The sequence below is a fragment of the Cynocephalus volans genome, chromosome 14 (assembly GCF_027409185.1).
Source record: "Cynocephalus volans isolate mCynVol1 chromosome 14, mCynVol1.pri, whole genome shotgun sequence".
In the NCBI taxonomy this organism is placed as follows: domain Eukaryota; kingdom Metazoa; phylum Chordata; class Mammalia; order Dermoptera; family Cynocephalidae; genus Cynocephalus; species Cynocephalus volans.
The window spans coordinates 95,874,177-95,893,541 of NC_084473.1; the positions used below are offsets into that span (position 1 = coordinate 95,874,177).

General features: G+C 37.9%; 1 protein-coding gene across 1 annotated transcript in view; it reads left to right on the top strand.

Moving 5' to 3' along the window:
* The window catches only part of MGAT4A (alpha-1,3-mannosyl-glycoprotein 4-beta-N-acetylglucosaminyltransferase A), a 109,002-nt gene that overhangs the window by 78,203 nt on the left and 11,434 nt on the right, over window positions 1-19,365 (top strand). The window contains exons 8-11 of the mRNA XM_063078591.1: window positions 4,383-4,497; window positions 5,549-5,679; window positions 13,050-13,157; window positions 13,283-13,476. Of these exons, the coding sequence (XP_062934661.1) occupies window positions 4,383-4,497; window positions 5,549-5,679; window positions 13,050-13,157; window positions 13,283-13,476 (548 nt within the window). The remainder of the gene's footprint in view (window positions 1-4,382; window positions 4,498-5,548; window positions 5,680-13,049; window positions 13,158-13,282; window positions 13,477-19,365) is intronic.

Below are 19,365 nucleotides of genomic sequence, written 5' to 3' on the forward strand. Positions count from 1 at the left end.
GTGGCTTGGAATGAAGTTTCCAGTGACAGTATCACACACAGTTTCATGAAGTGCTAAATTGCAGATGACTTGGAGTTGAAGACATTGTCTTCTGGAAAACTGTTAGATGGTTCAGACACTTCACAGGTGGTACTCTTAATCCTTACTGTGTCACATAATGAAGCACTTATGTCAGGTGGTCTCACTTTCGGTGATCCTGAGATTAGCAGTGTGTTCAGGGTGCCAGCTTTATCTCTCCATGATAAAGCTCCCCAGCAGCCATTCTTTTTATGGTTTCAGCTTCTGCTGCAGATTGATGTCCCCCCAAAACTTAGTCCCCACTGTGACAATGTAAAGAGGCTAAGAAATCCTATTATGATAATTGGAAGATAGGGCCTTGAAGAGGTAATTAGATTGTAGGATCATGCTGTGGTGAGTAGATTAATGTGGTCAGGGCAAGGTTCTGAGGGCTTACAAAGGAGAGCATGTGAGAATCTCTCTCTCTCAGCTCCGCTGTCTTGCAATGTGATACCCTGTGTTGCTGAAGCCACCACCAAGGAAGAGTATCACTAGATGTGTTACCTGGACTTTGGACTTCCCAGACTCTGAAACTGTAAGCAATAAAATTTTGTTTTCTTAAAAATCATCCAGTTCCAGGTATTTTGTTATAAGCAACAGAAACGAACTAATTACAGCATCCGTTGATTATTTTCCCCTAGATCAATTATTTCATTAGAGGTTTCCAAGTGTAATTTTCTAATTCTGTAATTTCTAATGTTTTTGTAAGCTGAATCCTTCTATAAAGAATTTTCCCTCCTTAACTATTAGATTACCTTGAAAAATAGTTCTTAAAGGCAAGGCAGAATGAATGTTTGATTCTTTCTCTCTATTAATTTTTACAGTTGGTACTCTAGCAAATCTCCAGTGGTTGCCATTTTAAAAGTCTCATTATGAACTCATAGTTTTTTTTTGTTTTTTTGTTTTTGTCTTTTTTGTGACCAGCTGCACCGTGCTCAGCCAGTGAGCGCACCGGCCATCCCTATATAGGATCCGAACCCGCAGCGGGAGCGCTGCTGCGCTCCCAGAGCCGCACTCTCCCGAGTGCACCACGAGGTTGGCCCTGAACTCATAGATTTTTAAATGTCTGATTTGCCTCAGTCCATTGCCATCACTATTCTTAATAATGCTCACACTGGTATGTCATAATCCAATGGGAACCTCTTCAAATTGGTCTTGTACCTCTCCATATAAGTCCAGTAATCATTTCTTGCTGACTGGCAAATAGTGCACATTTCCTATTCCAGATCTAGAATCAACTGTTTCTCTAAGGAGCCCTGTTTCTTTTGGAGATTTATGGTATGTAGGAATACAGTCTGGGCACTTGAGATGCTCGTTGCTAGTGTCTTCTCTTTGCTTCTAGGACTTTCGGCAAGGAAAAAGGTATTTTACTTTTCAGGGGAAAAAAATCACAAGTTTGTATTGATACGTCCAATTCAAATGTAAGATTATAAAATTTTACTTAAGTTTTTGAATTTTTACATGTATTTCTTTTCTCTTACACTGAAAGTCTTGGTTTTTAATAACATTATCCTAATAACCTAATTCTTTCATTCTATACTGTACCTAAAATAGTTTTAAAATATCAGTACTAACAAAAAGACCACTTGATGAAGTTTAAGCTTTCTTTGTGCTTTTTTCCCCTTATGTGGATATATAGTCAAAATACTGTGTTTGAAAGTCACTTGAAGTAACTCTGTGTGACCAAGCAGCTGCCAGGATATGAAACTAAGTTTATTTGTTTTGGTTTATATTCAGTTTTTAGAGTTTTTTTCCTTTTCAGTTGTATAAAACATAACATTCCCAAATCAAAACTTTTGTAAAACAAGATACATTCACAGAAGTCTCACTTTATCCCCATCCCCTTCTCCCCGTTTCCTCCCTCCCTTATGGGTAGCACCATTCATTTCTGGTTTCTCCTTCTGCTTTTAAAAAAAATAAACAAAAATGTATATCAAATATTCCCCCTTTCTGATACTACATTTACATACTGTAAAGAGAATATTTTACATCTCGCTTTTTAGCTTCACTCTGTAAACTAGTGATTACCAATGAGAGATGTGTTAGATTTCACAAAGTAGCTCTTGCCATGACAAAGCACTGATGTGAGAGAAGCACTTACATTTACTAAAAACCTGTACATGAATGTTCATAGCAGCTTTATTTGCAGTTGTCAAAAAACTGGAAGCAACCCAAATGTCTTTCAGCTGGTGCCTGGTTTAACAAAGTGTGGTCATCCATACTGTGGAATACTAAACAATTAAAAGAAACAAACTGTTGGCTCACACAACAACTTGGATCTCAAAGGAATTTTGCTGGGTTAAAAATCAATTTCAGAAGGCTGAATACTGTATTATTCCATTTGTGTAGCATTCTTGAAATGACAAAATTGTGGAGATGGATGACAGGTTATTGGTTGCCAGAGGGAAGGCAGGGGTGCGAGGGAGGTGGCTGTGGATATAAAAGGATAGCTCAAGGGTCCAGTACGATGGAGCTGTGCTGTATCCTTACTGTCATGGTGGTCACATGAGTCTACATGTGTGACAGAATTGCATAGAATTAGGTACACACACAACTGGATACATGTAAAACTGGTACATTTGAATAACTTTGGTGAATTATATCAAAATCAATTTACTGGTTGTGATATTTTGCTGTAGTTATATGTAGGATGCTATACTGGGGGAACCTGGGTGAAGGATATTCATGAGCCACTGTATTATTTCTTACAACTGCCTGTGAATCTACAATTATCTTAAAAAGTTTTTTCACAGGTGAAATTGGTGAGATTTGAGACTGGAATAAAACAATTTTAAAATTTTACGTATGAAATGTTAATTTCAATATATATGGTAACTGAAATTAGTATACTGTCTTAAGTAGGCATTTAGAATTGCCTGATAGTAATCATCTTTCCTTTGGGCATATTTAGTAAATGTTTAGGTTTGAGCATAGGTGTCTCTTCTTTCAGAAAGCAAGGATAAATACCAGTGTGGCTCGGTGCTTTGTCTAATTTTCTCTTCAGCCTCTCTTAAAGCTCCAAGGGCATGAAACATGTCTTTTCTGTTTACCGATGTATCCCCAGGATTTAGTACCATGTCTGGAACATAATAGAAGCTCAATAAAGAGCTGTTGAGTCAATGTATCTTTCCAGATACTGCTATTGTTTCTTCACAGATAGGAAAACGAAAGCTTGTAGTATTTAAATACATGAAAAATCAAATACTAAAATAAAAATTACATAGGTAACGAGAAATAAGGGGATATTAAGGAAATAAAAAGTTTTCTTAGGATACTAAAATGCTAGGCCAGCCCGTGGCTCACTCGGTAGAGTGCGGTGCTGATACTAAAATGCTCTTGTGACTTTAAAATTTGATGAGAGGAGATTCTGGGGAGGAAGGCTTTGTGTATGCTTAGAACCCCTGGTCTCTGTCAGCTCTCTGTTAGACTGGTGAAACCTCCAAGCACAGATAGCACATGGTGCTGGCAGGTTAACTGGCACTCTGAATTGCCATAGCTTTTGTAGGTGTCTACTAAAATATGAAAAGGGAACTTTAGGAATCTGTCCTACAGAAATGACATATAGATATGATCATATTTATTGCAGCATTGTTTGTACTGACAAAAACCAGGAAACAACCTGAATGTCTGCCTGTGAGCAGGGAAGAGCTTGAATAAATTGTAGTACATCTGTACCGTGGAATATTATGCATCCTTTGAGTTGAGTTGTTTACATACATGCAAAAACATTCATGATATAGTAAGAGAAACATGCCAGTTTTACAGGGTATGATCCTTTTTTGTAAAAATGAAAAGGGGCATGGGAACCTTATATGTGGGCCTGTGTATGCTGTATGTGCATACAAAAGGTATCGATTAGATGCACACCCAACTTTTCACATTGGTCACTCAACTAGCAGGGTAAAGGGGGGAGAAGGAAGCTGCTAGCTTTTCTTTGACTTTTTATTTGACTGGGTTAAAAAAAATTTTTAAAGCCTTGCAAAAATTATAAAAGGCCTGCAAAAATTCTTTCCTTTGAAAATGAGAAAGGATAGTGTGAAATCATCTTGGATACTATAAAAGGACAAAAAAGGAGTAATTGTAGAGTGGCCATGTTGTTTCCTCTGACAAGGGAGTGGTTTAATTTAGTTGACCTGCAGTGTGTGTCTTCCATTTTATTATCCTCATTTTCTTTTAATAATATGTATTTTTATATTTCTATTGTTTGGACTATTGTTTTCATGATTTTCATGATTAAAGTGTGCTTGAGTTTTTTTATAATAGTGTCCTTCTATATACATCTTTCCTTCTCTTTTTGATTTATTTGATTGTTCACTTCTCTCTAGCTTGAAGATGATATTATTGTCAAGCAGAATTATTTTAATACTATGAAAAATTTTGCACTTCAACTTTCTTCTGAGGAATGGATGATTCTAGAGTTTTCCCAGCTGGGCTTCATTGGTAAGAAAAGTATCAGATTTATCTACTTTTCAAGAATAACTCTCAGAATCTTAAATCAATTGCTTTTTTTGGTTATAAAGTTGTCTTTGTTCAGTGGTAATAGATCGTTTTTGAGAAAATTTGACTTAGGTAACCTCTTTGTGAGAGGTAAAGTCAATCCAAGATAGAATTTGGCGACTTCTAAGATTGTGGCATTTAGTCTAGAGTTCTACACAGTGCCAACCATGCCTGGTGAGCATGTTCGATTTCTTCTTCTCTGACACCTCCAGTTCCTTAGTTATTGCGAGATTTAGGTTCTTTTAAATAGAATGCCACAGAAAGGTTTTCTCATATGAATTCCTGGTATTTTTATGTAGCATGTAAAATTCTCATTCAGTCATTAATTGTTATTCATTTGGTTTTTCATTAGCTAGTTGGGGTGCTCATTTAAAAAAGTTTTTTTCCACTAATGTTCCTGAATTAGCTAACTAAAAAGAATATGTTTAAAGTTGAAGAACTGAAGGAAATTTACAAATTAAAAAAAACCCAAACATTCAGACGATAACATTTTACTTTTCATAGTACTTTAAAACTCTTAAGTATTAGAGGCTGGGCCTTGGATCTTGTTGATCATTTAACTCAAAACTTATTTTAAGTCAAAAACTACTTTTACTTGTGAAATTTCAGTGAAAACAAAATTAGGAGTCCTTGTTTTTGGATTTACTGACTTAGATAAAAATTTTTTGCCTACACTTCTCATGTTCCTTTTATATGGGAAGAATCTTAGTAAGGAAGGAAAAAATATCTCATTTGCTTTTTGAGTCCTTTGAACCCATAGTTGTATGATAGGTTTTGTAATAATGTCAGGAGTTCACTGTTTCTGTTTATGTCCAGGTGACAGCTCAAGAGAATGTTTACTTAAAGCAAGTTTGTTTTTGATAATATAAGGAAGGGAATTACCGTGATGATTTATAGTTGAAAGCACAATCTTTAGTGTATTTAATATACAAATTTCACTCATTTAAGCCACTTTGATGCTTGGTTTCTTTATTGACCAGGAATATCTTTTCAGGTAAAATGTTTCAAGCACCGGACCTCACTCTGATCGTAGAATTCATATTTATGTTTTATAAGGAGAAACCCATTGATTGGCTCTTGGACCATATTCTCTGGGTGAAAGTCTGCAACCCTGAAAAAGATGCAGTAAGTTAATTCCTTGAGTGTGAAAGGAGCAGTTTTTCTATATCTCATAAAAGTGACTTAGGGAGCCAGATTTTGCCAGTGAACAGCTAAATAGGTAGCTGAAAAAAAGCAGTGCATCTACTTAATGTTTCAAGTACTTACCTTTTTCCTGAGCTGCTATAAAGTTCCTCATTAGAAGGGCTTTATCCTGTAAAGCTGGGAAGCCTGTTGCAGGACAATGACCTTCATCTAAATTGCTAATAAATGTTCAGTGTCCTGAGGCTCTGGTGTTTCATTACCACTGGCTGTAGAGCTTGATCATTCTGTCCTGTGTGGACTGTTATTTTGCTTTGTTTTCTTCATATTCTCTGTTAACTCTTTTTTTTCGAAATACTTTGGGGACAGTGTCAGACCCTAACACATCTGGAAATAGGAATAAAATAGAAGTAATATTTTAAACTAAAACAATGACAAGTCAATGTACCTTTCAGTGTATTACTTGAAAGAAGTAAGCGTTCACAGTAACATAATTTTCCTTGAGATAATGGTGGCAGGTAAGTAAATGATAATTTTTGCTTTGATCATTCAGATAGCAAGTTAATTCCATAGAAATCTTATTGTAGAACGTAATTAGATATCTTTTGCTTGGCCGATTTGAATTGTACTTCTGAAAAAAATCAATTTTTATTTACTTAGTGTAAGCATAAATAAAATAAAATTTGTAAGAATGTACAAATTCTTAAAAATGAATGTCAGTTTTGACAGGTAATAAGTAAATATTTATTATAAACACATATCATTATAGGGTTGACTCACCATTCATTGTAACATATAAGGATTTAATTTGACTTCATGACCTCATATTCCCTAGAATAGTTTGATCATCTGCATTCCAGTTAGTTTTTAGGATACTACCTTCTGTTCTGTAAGCTGTCATTGCATTCTTTTTGTTTAAAAGAAGAAACACAAACCAAACACCACATTCTCAGAGCAAACATGGAATATATGAAAGTAGCACAGTGTCTGCTTTCCAACAGTAGTTAAACATGTAAATTGATTTGAACGAATCATTTAAAAAATCTAAGCCCTTGTATTTTCATTGTGATTTACAGGAATTTTTATTGCAGACAGAAGAAAGTTATGTCATCTTTACCCTCCTACAACATACTTACATTTAATTTATCCTGTGCAGTTTTATCTAATACTTGGTTAGATTCTAAAATGAGCTTGTGAGGTGAAAAATTAAAATTAAAATTAAAATCTCAAAGTAAAAATTAAAACCATGAAAATCCCTTAAATCATCCATAAATTTGAGTACACAAACCTTTGGACAGTTTGGTCTGTTCTTTCATTCTTCCTTTGTCCATGTTTTTCTGGGGCCTTTAATTCTTCAGTTGTCTCCCCTAGGATATCAAGGAAGCTGTCACCACCACATCCTTGCTAATCACCTGAAGGATGTCTCTGACTGTCATCTGGGAAACCCTTCTAATCATCCACACTCTCTTCCAAAGGTTTATCAGCTTGCTTTGACTCTTCAGGCCTGAATACTTCCATTGCCTCTGGAGTGATAGGCTGAGTCTCAGACACTGTTTATGATATTTCCCCCTCCCCTTCCCCCTCCTTCTCCTCTATCCCTTCTCTCTTTGGTCCCCTCCCCTCCCCCCTCTCATCCATGTTGATGCAAACGGCAGACCACATTTTCCTTATCCAATCATCCGTCAGTGGACATTTCGGTTGGTTCCATATTTTGGCTATTATAAATAGAGCTGCAGTAAACATGGGAGTGCAGGTATCCCTTCAACAAGATGATTTCCATTCCTTTGGGTATATACCCAGTAGTAGGATTGCTGGATCATATGGTAGTTCTATCTGTAGTTGTTTGAGAAACCTCCATACTGTTTTCCATAATGGCTGTGCTAATTTGCAGTCCTACCAACAGTGTAGAAGAGTTCTTCTTTCCCCACATTCTTGCCAGCATTTCTTAGTCTCTGTCTTTTTAGTAATGGCCAGTCTGACTGTGGTGAAATGATATCTTAGCATGATTTTGATTTGCATTTCCCTGATGATTAGTGATGTTGAGCATTTTTTCATGTACCTGTTGGTTATTTGTATGCCTTCCTTTGGAAACTGTCTATTCATCTCCTTTGCCTATTTTTAAATTGGATTACTTGTTTTTTTACTGTACAGTTTGAGTTCCTTATATATTCTGGATATTAATCCCTTGTTGGATATATAGTTTGCAAATATTTTCTCCCATTCCATAGGTTGTCCTTCTGGTCTATTGATGGTTTCCTTTGTTGTGCAGAAGCTTTTTAGGTTGATATAGTCCCATTTGTTTATTTTTTCTTTTGTTGCTTGTGCTTTTAGGGTCTTATTCATAAAGTCTTTGGCCAATCCTACTTCCTGAACTGTTTCCCCTATGTTTTCCTTTAGTAATTTTATAGTTTTAGGTCTTATATATAAGTTTTCATCCATTTTGAGTTGATTTTGGTATATGGTAAGAGGTACGGGTCCAGTTTCATTCTTTTGCATGTGGGTGTCCAATTTTCCCGGCACCATTTATTGAAGAAGGTCTTTTCCCTGGTGTATGTTCTTAATGCCTTTGTCAAAGATCACTTGGCTATAAGTATGTGGGTTGATTTCTGGATTTTCTATTCTGTTCCATTGGTGTGAGTGTCCATTTTTATGCGAGTACCATGCTGTTTTGGTTACAATAGCTTTGTAATATAATATAAGTCAGGTAGAGTTATGCCTCTGGCTTTATTTTTTTGCTCAGAATTGCTTTGGCTATTCAGTGTCTTTTGTTGTTCAATATGATTGCTTTTTCTATTTCTGTGAAGAAGGTTATTGATATTTTTATGGGTATTGCATTAAATGTGTAGATTGCTTTGGGTAGAATGGACATTTTCATGATGTTAATTCTTCCCATCCAAGAGTATGGTATGTCTTTCCACCTTTTTGTGTCCTCTTTAATTTCTTTCAATCATGTTTTGTAGCTCTCACTGTACAGATTTTTCACCTTCTTGGTTAAATTGATTCCTAGTTATTTTATTTTTTTAGCAACTATTGTAAATGGGCTTGCTTTATTTCTTTTTCTACTAGTTCATTATAGGAGTATAAAAACACTACTGATTTGTGTGTGTTGATTTTGTATTCTGCAACATAACTGAAATTGTTAATCAGCTCTAAGAGTTTTTTATAGAGTCTTTAGGTTTTTCTATATATAAGATCATGTCATCTGCACATAGGGACAGGTTGACTTCATCCTTTCCAATCAGGATGCCTTTTATTTCTTTCTCTTGCCTGATTGCTCTGGCTAGTACTTCCAATACTGTGTTAAATAGGAGTAGTGAGAGTGGGTATCCTTGTCTTCTTCCTGTTTTTAATGATATTGGTGATTGCTTTGTCTTATATTGCTTTTATTCTAATGAAATAGTTTCCTTCTGTACCTATTTGCTGAGAGTCTTTATCATGAAGGGATGTTGAATTTTGTCAAATGCTTTTTCTGCATCTATTGAGATAATAATTTGGTTTTTGTCTTTGATTTTGTTGATGTGGTGTATCACAGTTATTGACTTGTGTATGTTGAACCATCTTTGCATACCTGGGATGAATCCCACTTGATCACGGTGTATAATTTTTCTGATGTGTTGCTGTATTCTGATTGCTAATATTTTGTCGAGGATTTTTGCATCTATGTTCATCAAAGATATTGACCTGTAATTTTCTTTTTTCATTATATCTTTGTCTGGTTTTGGTATCAGGGTGATGATGGCCTTATAGAAGTTTGGGAGAATGGCTTCTGCTTCAATTCTTTAGAATAGTTCGAAGAGAATTGGTGTTAATTCCTCTTTAAAGGTTTGATGGAATTCAGTTGTAAAGCCTTCCAGTCCCAGGCTTTTTTTTGTTGGAAGATTTCTAATTATTGCTACAATCTCTTTGCTTGTTATTGGTCTGTTCAGGTTTTCTTTGTCTTCTTGGTTCAATCTTGGTTGTTTGTATTTGTCCAGAAATGTATCTGTTTCCTCCAGGTTTTCATATTAGTTGGCATACAGTTGTTTATAATAATCTCCAATGATTTTTTTTTGTATTTCTGTGATATTGGTTGTAATGTCTCCCTTTTCATTTCTGATTTTTGTCATTTGGGTCTCCTCCCTCCCTCCCTCCCTCCCTCCCTCCCTCCCTCCCTCCCTCCCTCCCTCCCTCCCTCCCTCCCTCCCTCCTTCCCTCCTTCCCTCCCTCCCTCCCTTCCTCCCTCCCTCCTTCCCTCCCGCCATCCCTCCCTTCCTCCCTCTCTCCTTCCCTCCCTTCCTCCCTCCCTCCTTCCCTCCCTCCCTCCCTCCTTCCCTCCCTCCCTCCCTCCCTCCCTCTCTCCTTCCCTCCCTCCCTCTCTCCTTCCCTCCCTCCATCCCTCCCTTCCTCCCTCTCTCCTTCCCTCCCTCCATCCCTCCCTTCCTCCCTCTCTCCTTCCCTCCCTCCATCCCTCCCTTTCTCTCTCCTTCCCTCCCTTCCTCCCTCTATCCCTCCCTCCCTCCCTTCCTTCCTCCCTCCCTTCCTTCCTCCCTCCCTTCCTTCCTCCCTCCCTCCCAGCTAATGGTTTGTCTATTTTATTTATCTTCTCAAAAAACCAAGTTTTTGTTTCATTGATATTTTGTATCATGTTTTGGGTCTCTATTCCATTTAGTTCTGCTGTGATCTTAATTATTTTTCTATCCATCTACTACTTTTAGGATTGGATTGTTGTTTTTCTCGTTCTTCAAGGTGTAGCCTTAGGTTGTTTATTTGAAGTTTTTGTATTCTTTTAATGTAAGTGTTTTTTGCAATAAACTTCCCACATAGTACTGCTTTTGCAGTATCCCACTGGTTTTGGTATGATGTGTCTTTATTCTCATTAGTTTCAAGAAACTGACTTCCTGTTTAATTTCTTCTTGGACTCATAGGTCATTCAGGAGCCGCCTGTTGTTTAGTTTCCATGCACTTGTATAATTTCCAGAGTTTTGCCTGTTATTGATTTCCAGTTTTAATCCATTGTGGTCTGAAAAGATACTTGGAATGATTTGTTTTTATTAAAATTTGCTGAGACTTGATTTGTGACCTAATATGCAGTCTATCCTGGAGGATGTTCCATGTGCTGATGAAAAAATGTGTGTTCTATAGTTGCTGGATGAAATGTTCTGTAGATATCTGCCAGGTCCAATTGGTCTAAGGTAGTTTAAATCCTGTTTTCCTTTGTTGATTTGTTGCCTGGAAGGTTTGTCCAGTGCTGAGAGAAGGGTCTTCTGGTCATCCACTATTATCATATTAGGGTCTATCTCTTTCTTTAAGCTTAAGAGTGTTTGCTTTATATATCTGGGTGCTCCAATGTTGGGTGCATACAGATTTATGATTGTTATGTCTTCTAGCTGGATAGATCTTTTTATCATTATATAGTGGCCTTCTATGTCTCTTTTTATGGTTTTTAAAGTCTATTTTATCTGAGAAAAAACACCTACTGCTGCTCATTTTTGGTTTCTGTTTGCATGGTATATCTTTTTCCATCTCTTCACTATTAGTCTGTGAGTGTCTTTACAGGTGAGGTGAGTCTCTTGAATATAGCATATAATTGGGTCTAGCTTTTTAATCCAATTAGTAAGTCTTTGTCTTTTGAATGGGGAGTTTAGTGCATTTACATTTAAGGTTGTTAGTATTAACAAAGTTGTTATTGGGGAGTTTGGGTTGTTATTTTGTTTAGATGTCTTAAAGATATTTTTCCTTTTTTCCCCTTTTATTTTTCATCTTCAATGTTAGTTGGATTTTTGAGGTGGCATGATTCAGCTTCTTTGTCTTTCTCATTTGAATTTTTGTTTTACCACAGATTTTTCTCTTTCTTGTTTATCTGTGATGGTAATTATCATTTTTTGGATTCTGTATGCAGAACTCCCTTGAGAATTTCCAGCAGGTCTTGTCATGTAGTGGTAAACTCCCACAATTTTTGTTTGTCTGGAAAATACACTATTTTTCCCTCATTTCTGAAGGATAGCCTTGCTGGGAACAGAATTCTTTGCTAGTAATTTTTTCTTTTAGTATTTTGACTATATCATCCTATTTTTTTCTGGCCTGTAAGGTTTCAGTTGAAAAGTCTTCTGTTAATCTGATGGAGGCTCCCTTATAGGTAACTTGATGCTTTTCTCTTGCTGCTTTTAGAATTCTCTCTGTCTTTAAGCTTTTCCAGTTTGACTACAATATGTCTTGGAGAGGACCTTTTTGGATTGAATTTGTTTGAGGATCTTTGTGCTTCCTGGATCTGAAGGCCTGCATCTCTCCCTACACCTGAGAAGTTTTCTGTTGTTATTTCCTTGAATAGGTTTTCAATGCCTTTTCCTTTCTCCCCTTCTGGAATACCCATGATTTGGAAGTTTGTGCACTTAAGATTGTCTGCTAGCTCTCTTAGATTTTCTTCATTTAAATTTTTTTTTTTTCCTTTTTTTGGTCCACCTGGGTTATTCAAAAAGACCATCTTTGAGACCTGAAATTCTTTCTTCTGCTTGCTCTAGCCTGCTGCTCAAGCTCTCTGTTGTGTTTTTTATTTCATTGAGTGAATTCTTCAGTTCTAGGAGTTCTGCTGCATCTTTTTTAAGGTAGTAATCTGTTTGTAAATTTCCTCCTTCATCTTCTGGAAATATTTTTTCTTGTTTCATTGTGTTTGCTACTTGAATCTTATTATCTCTTCTGGTTTTCTTAAGATCGTTGTTCAGAGTTCCTTTTCCAACATTTCAAGGGTTTCCTGCTCTGTGGGGTCTGGTACTTGAGAATTACAGTATTCCTTCAGTGGTGCCGTCTTTTTGCTTCTTTATAGTTCTTATGTTTTTTTGTTGATGTTTGGTCATCTGGTGGAGCACTTGTTTCTTCTATTACTGTGGAGTGGGATATGAGGAGAAAGACTTCCTCTTCTGTTTGTAGGCTCCACTGGTGACTCTTCTTCTATCAGTACAGTTGAGTGTGCAGTGGGCTGCCTGTAGGGCAGCCCTGGCTGTTACTGTTGTGGTGAGCCATACTTGTGGTAGCAGTAGGTGTGGCAGTGGCTATGTTAGACCACATTGGCTCCTGCTTGGGTGTTGGGTGGAGCTTTCCAAAGCTTCAGTCTGGGCTCCCAAATGTGTGCACAATGCCGCTCACCTTGGCTCTTGTGTGGGTGATGGGTGGGCCTTTCTGGTGCTTGGGTCTGGGCCCTCAGTGGCATGCAGGATGCCGCTCACCTTGGCTCCTGCTTGGGCAGTGGGCAGGCCTTTCCAGGCCTTGGTGTTATCAGCACCACAGTCTCCCAAGTGAGCCACGGGCCAGCCCTTTGAAGTTATATTTTTGATTTCACTTTATTATGTAACACTAACACAATTTTTTTTTTTAATATTTAGAAACATTGTGATAGACAGAAAGCAAATCTGCGAATTCGCTTCAGACCCTCTCTTTTCCAACATGTTGGTCTGCATTCATCACTAGCAGGAAAAATTCAGAAACTCACGGTTGGTGATTTAATTTTATTTTCTCATGGACATACAGTTTGTTATTAAGTACATAATTATTGCTTTTCTTCTTAAATATAAATAAGCTATATGTTATTTAATAGCATATATGTCTTTCCTCCTAGGATAAAGATTACATGAAACCATTACTTCTTAAAATCCATGTAAACCCACCTGCAGAGGTATCTACTTCCTTGAAGGTCTACCAAGGACATACACTAGAGAAGACTTATATGGGGGAGGATTTCTTCTGGGCTATCACCCCAACAGCTGGAGACTACATCTTGTTTAAATTTGATAAGCCAGTCAATGTAGAAAGGTTGGTGATTATCGAAGTATATTTGTTTTTATGTTTCAGACCTTATTCGTAATGTGATTTATGATGGAACTTTTTTGTGCATAACAAATATGAGGAGACAGTGGGTCCCAAAATGTTGGGTTACAAGTTACATTTAGTACAAGTCAGAAACAAAATGAGTGTGTTATTTTCAGATATAATATCAGAATTTCACATGTTTGATAAACTCTATGGGTATTTCTGGACTTATATTTAGTATAATTTTTAATACTTTTGTGTAGAACTCTCTCAAAAATCTTGAATTAGTTTACATGTCCTTATCCCAGAATCTCCCTTATAATTTGACCGAGATCTAGTTGATTACTTCAGCAACTTGGTTGAAATGATAAATTTGAGGAGTACTTCTATTCTTAGTCAGTAGTTTTGCAAGTGTGGGATTATTTTTAGTATACCCTGGAGGAATTTACAGTCCTTTCATGTTTTTCAGCATTTATGTTCATTTTACAAAATTTAAGACTTTCTTCTCCATGTTTTTTCTTTACACAGTTGTGATTCCTTAAACATTTTCTCAGTTTTGAGGGTTTCCCAGTATGTCTGTGGCATACTTAGTTACCTGTGGCAGAGTATTCTATGTGTTCTCGTGTGAGGGCCAATTTGATTATTTAGAGTATACCAAAAATCATTTGGAGTAATTCTATTCAGTTTGGTCAAAGACAATGCATAAATGTATGTGATGTTACTCATTTCTCTTTTGTTACCCTAAACTGATTACAAAGAGAAATTTGTTTTTAAAATGTTTTAAGCAATGATAGTAAAATATAGAAATACTTTGTTTTTTTTAAATTTATTTATTAATATTAGTGTTTTTACATTCTATGATGTTGTGAAGCAGTTGGGAGGGAGGGGCAGAGGGGAAAGGGGAAGGAAATAGGATGGAAGGAGGAAGGAGGAGGAGTGGGGTTGAGGCCTGTGGCACCCCCCACATTCTCACAGAAGAGACCAGGGGGCTTGCAGCAGTGGCTCAGTCATTGTCGGTCTGGGTGCAGGTGTCAGGGGGGTGTGCCTAAAGCCCTAGTGCCCCACCACCCCAGCTCAGGAGCCAGGGTGCTTCCTGTGGTCACCAGGTGTTTGTCGCTGAGCTGGTTGCATGTGTTGGGGGGTGTGGCCAAGGCCCTCAGCCCTCTACCACCCTGGCTCAGGGAGCCCAGCGCATTGCTTGCGGCAACTTGGTGGTCACCACTGGGCTGGCTGCTTGTGTTGGGAGGCGTGGCTGAGGCCCTTGGCCCTCTACCACCCTGGCTCAGGAGAGCCCGGGGTGTTTCTTGTGGCAGCTCGGTGGTTGCCACTGGGCTGGTTGCACATGCTGGGGGTTGTGGCTGAGGCCCAAGGCTCCCCACTGCCACAGCTCAGGAGAGCCCAGGGCACTTCCTGCAGAGGCTTGGGTTGTCACTGGGCTATTTGTGCATGTTGGGGAGTGAGGCCGAGGCCTGAGGCATTCACCATTGGGACTGGTTGCAGGTGTCAGGGGGCATGGCTAAGGCCACCAGCCCTCCCCCCTCTCTGGCTTGGTAGTCAGGAGACTTCTGGTCGTTCTAGATGTTATAGGTGTTCTTTGGTGATGTGAGACCTTTACTAGTTAATATCAAACTTTGTCTCTAGTTGGGAGTATTTTGTTTTTTCTTTCAGTTCTGTGTTGGATTATTTGCTGTTCCCACCACTTAAACTCTGTGCTGGAACTAATTTGTTGTCCTTTGCTTCCGTCTAAAATGGAGGAACTTCCCATGGGGACCAGCACTTGAGCCCTGTGTTGAGCTAAATTGCTGCTTTACCGCTGATTCCCTGAGGAAGGCTTTTTGTGCAGCTCAGGTTTTAATGGTTCACTTTATATGTACTTCTGGCTCTCATGATATCTGGTACCACCCGGGTTGTGTGGAAACTCTGGTCTGGGCCTGAGTCTTTTCAGCAAACTGCCCCCCTGCAGTTCTCCATTCCTGACCAGTCTCTACTGAGTGTCCCTGCACTGACTGGGAATCAGATCAGCTGTCCATGCTGTGCCCCATGTTCCCCCGGTGGGCCTGTCTACCACACTGCCTGCACTCCAAACACTTCCCATGGGATGAGCCTTGTGCCAGTCCCTTGCAAAGACTCACTGGCCTCTGAGTGGCTTTTTCCAGTTGTTGTGGCTCCTTGCTTCTAAGTGGATCCATGGGAACCCTATTAGTGGTCTTGCTGGCCCAGGGGCCACCAAGGCCCTCTTTTCCCCTGCCACCTCCAAGCAACTTCATCTGAAGGGCACAGCTGCAGCTTTTGCCAGCTCCTGCTCTGTGTGCTCAGTAGCTCCAGCCTAGAAGTGGCTGGGGCTCAAAATAGTTGGAGTGGGTTTTTTTTTCCCCTCTCAGCGTGGCTTCTCCTGCCTTCATGAACTCTGTAGGTCTCTCTTCCTTTTCCCCTGATCTCTAGTGGCCCCAGCTTGGCTGTTGTTGCTTTCTAATAGTTGTCAATTGGTTGATTTGTAGGAGAGAGTGACACTAGGGACCGTCTATTCCACCATCTTGACCAGAAGCCCTAGAAATACTTTTGAATCATATTTTTCACCTGGATGTATATATATTTGTTTTGTTATTTAATATTCATTTTTATACTTATAGTGATGCTCTGCACTTTGATTTACTGTTTGCCACTCTTAAAGAGTCATCATAGAACTGGAAATGATATAGATGTCTTTTAGTAGGTGTTCGACTAAATAAATGATGTTCCCATGCAGTAGAATGCTAATAGCAGCCATTAAAAATAGTGACATAGATTAATATGTATTGACATGAAAACTTTTCGACATAGACACTAAGTAGGGGGGGAAGCAAATTTTGTAACTCTATAGAATATCCTTATGATCATTCCATAGATGATAGTTATAAGTACAGAATTATAGAATATATAGAATTCTGTACATATAAAATTATAGATTATAGAATGACTTTCTGAAATAAGAGCAGTATTTTACATACTTTTTAAAGTGTACTTTAAAAAGTTTGTGGAAAAATCAAATTAAAAGGTAATACAAATCTTTCCACGAACTTTTTGAAGACCCCTCATATATTATATACATAGAAAAAAAATCTAGAAAATATATAGCAAACTGTTAATAGAGTTGGGATAACAGAGACTCTTTCATTTTGACTTGATGCATTTATTTGTATGTGTTTTTTTCAACAATCAATTTAGCTTTAAAAAAAATTAAACTTTGATTTTTGAGAAAATGTAGTTCACATGCAGCTGTAAGAAATAAAACTGAGAGATCCCATGTACCCATTACCCAGTTTCTCCCAATGGTAACATCTTGCAAACTGTAATAAAATATTACAACCAGGATTCATTTGACAGCAGTAGTCGAGATAAAGAACATTTCCATAAACCCAAGAATTCTCATTTTGTCCTTTAATAGCCATAGCCACTTCTGTCCCACCAGCCCCCATTCCTAACCCTTGGCTGCCACTAATTCTTCATTTCTATGATCTTGTCATTTAAGAATGTTGCATATATTGAATTGCGCAGTATGTAACCTTTTAGATATGATTTTTCTCATTCAGCATTGAATGTCTAGAGATTCATTCAAGTTGTGTGTACTTCATCCCTTTTACTGCTGAATAGTATTCCATGGTATAGATATACCACAGTTTAACCATTAAAAATTAATCTACTATGAACATTTGTGTATAGATTTTTAGGTGAACGTCAGTTTTCTTTTTCTTGGAATAAATGCCCGAGAGTGCAACTGCTGGGTCATATGGTAGTTGCCCACTGTTTTCCAGAATGGCTGGACCATTTTACATTCCCATCACTGGTGTGTGAGTGATTCAGCTCCTTTGCCTCCTCACCAGCTTTCGGTATTGTCACAATTTTTTAAACTTTAGCCATCCTGAAAGGTGTATGGTGATAGCTCATTATGGTTTTAATCTGTATTTCCCTAATGACTAATGATGTTGAATATCTTTACATGTGCTTATTTACCATCTGTATATTCTCTTTGGTGAAGTGTCTGTTCATGCCTTTTGCCCAATTTCTAATGGATTGATTTTTTTACTGTTGAGTTTTGAAAGTTATTTATTTATTGTAGATACTAGTTTTTGGCGGATATGTGGTTTACAGATATTTCCTCCCAACCGGTACCAGACATTCTCTTAACAGGGTGTTTTGTAGAACGAAAGTTTTTTATTTTGAGGAAATCCAATATATGATTTTTTTTCTTTTACTAAAAACTATGCTTTTGATGTCAAGTCTAAGATTTTTCCTAAAACTTTTGTAGCTTCACATTTGATATTTAAGTTCATGATCTATTTTGACTTAATATTTGTGTAAGAGGTGAGGTTTAGGCCAGGTCATGGTTCTTTTTTTTTTTTTTTTTTTTTTCCCTCTTTTTTTGCATATGGTGTCCAATTGCTCCAGCATCATTTGTTAAAAAGGCTATTTTTTTCTCCATTTGATTGACTTTGTACCTTTGCCAAAAATCAGCTGGGTATATAATGTTAGATCTTGTGTTATAGCCCTGCAGGTCCTGGAGCTCTGTTTTTTGTTTTTTGTTATTATTCTTTCTTTTTTTTTTTAATTGAAGTCTGTTTTCTCTGTATTTTTCAGATTGGGTCATTTCTGTTCTGTCCTCAAATTCATTGGCTGTTTTCTCTGTCCCCTCCATCCTGCTATTGAGCCCATCCATTGAATTTCTCACTTTGGTTATTATGTTCTCATTTCTAAAATTTCCATTTGGTTCTTCTTTTTATTTTCTGTTTCTTTGCTGGGCTTTACTAATTTTTCATTTGTTTGAAAGATATTTGTACTTGCTCATGGAAGCATTTTTATGGTGGCTGCTTTAAAATCTTTTTCAGATAATTCTAGCACATCTGTCATCTTGGTGTTTGTCTCTGTTGATTGTCTTTTTTCATTCAAGTTGAGATTTTTTCATTCGTTATGACAGGTGATTTTCAATTGAAACCTGGACATTTGGGTATAATGTTATTAGACTGGATCTTCTTTAAACCTTCAGTTTTAGCTAGCTTCCCCTGACATGGCTTCAGAAGGGGAAGGGGTAGGGCTGCCCCGTTACTTCCAGTTGGGGTAGAAGTTTGGTTCCCTACTTGTCATTTGTTGACACCCAAGGAAGGAAGAGGCTCCCTATTATTGCTAGGTGGGAATGGGAGTTCAGGCCTTGACTACCCCTATGCTGATATCATCCTGGCTGGGAGGGGCAGGAGTGCCCCTTCACTGCGTGTCATGTAGGGCGGGCCTCATGATCACCCAAGAGGAATGAAAGTCTGCAGTCCCCTTTCAGCCTTATATGACACAACCCCAGGTGGGGTTTGGAACACCTTGGGAGAATAGACTTCTAATCTCTCCACTCAGCCTTTGCGGGTGTCAATGGGGGCAGGGCCACATTTTTTTCTGTGGTGCTTGGCTGGAGTAAAGTGGCTATTGTCTAAACATTTTCTGTCTTATTTGGCTGCTCTTTTCCTGGTCCTTCAGATAGAGCAGGCTTTTGGGGGAACTTTTTTGTATGCTCCCACTGGCATTTCCACATTGTTGGGTTTGTTATTAGTTCCAAGTCTAGAATGTATGAGGCACAATGAAAACCCAAGAAACTCACCCTGTTGTTCCTTGGATCTCAAGTCCCTAGCCAATCTGCTTTCTTCTCGTCACCTTTCAGAGTCTTCCAAAGTCTTTTATTTGTATTTAGAGGGAGGAATAGGGGAAAGAATGTAAGCCTCACCCTCCCAGAATTGGAAGTCCCAATGAGTAATTTACTTGTTATCAGGAAAAAGAAAAATATATGTTTGTAAATATATATATATATATATACTTTCAGCAAACAAATGAAAGTCATCAAAGAATCTGATAAAAAAAAAAACTCATATATTGGAG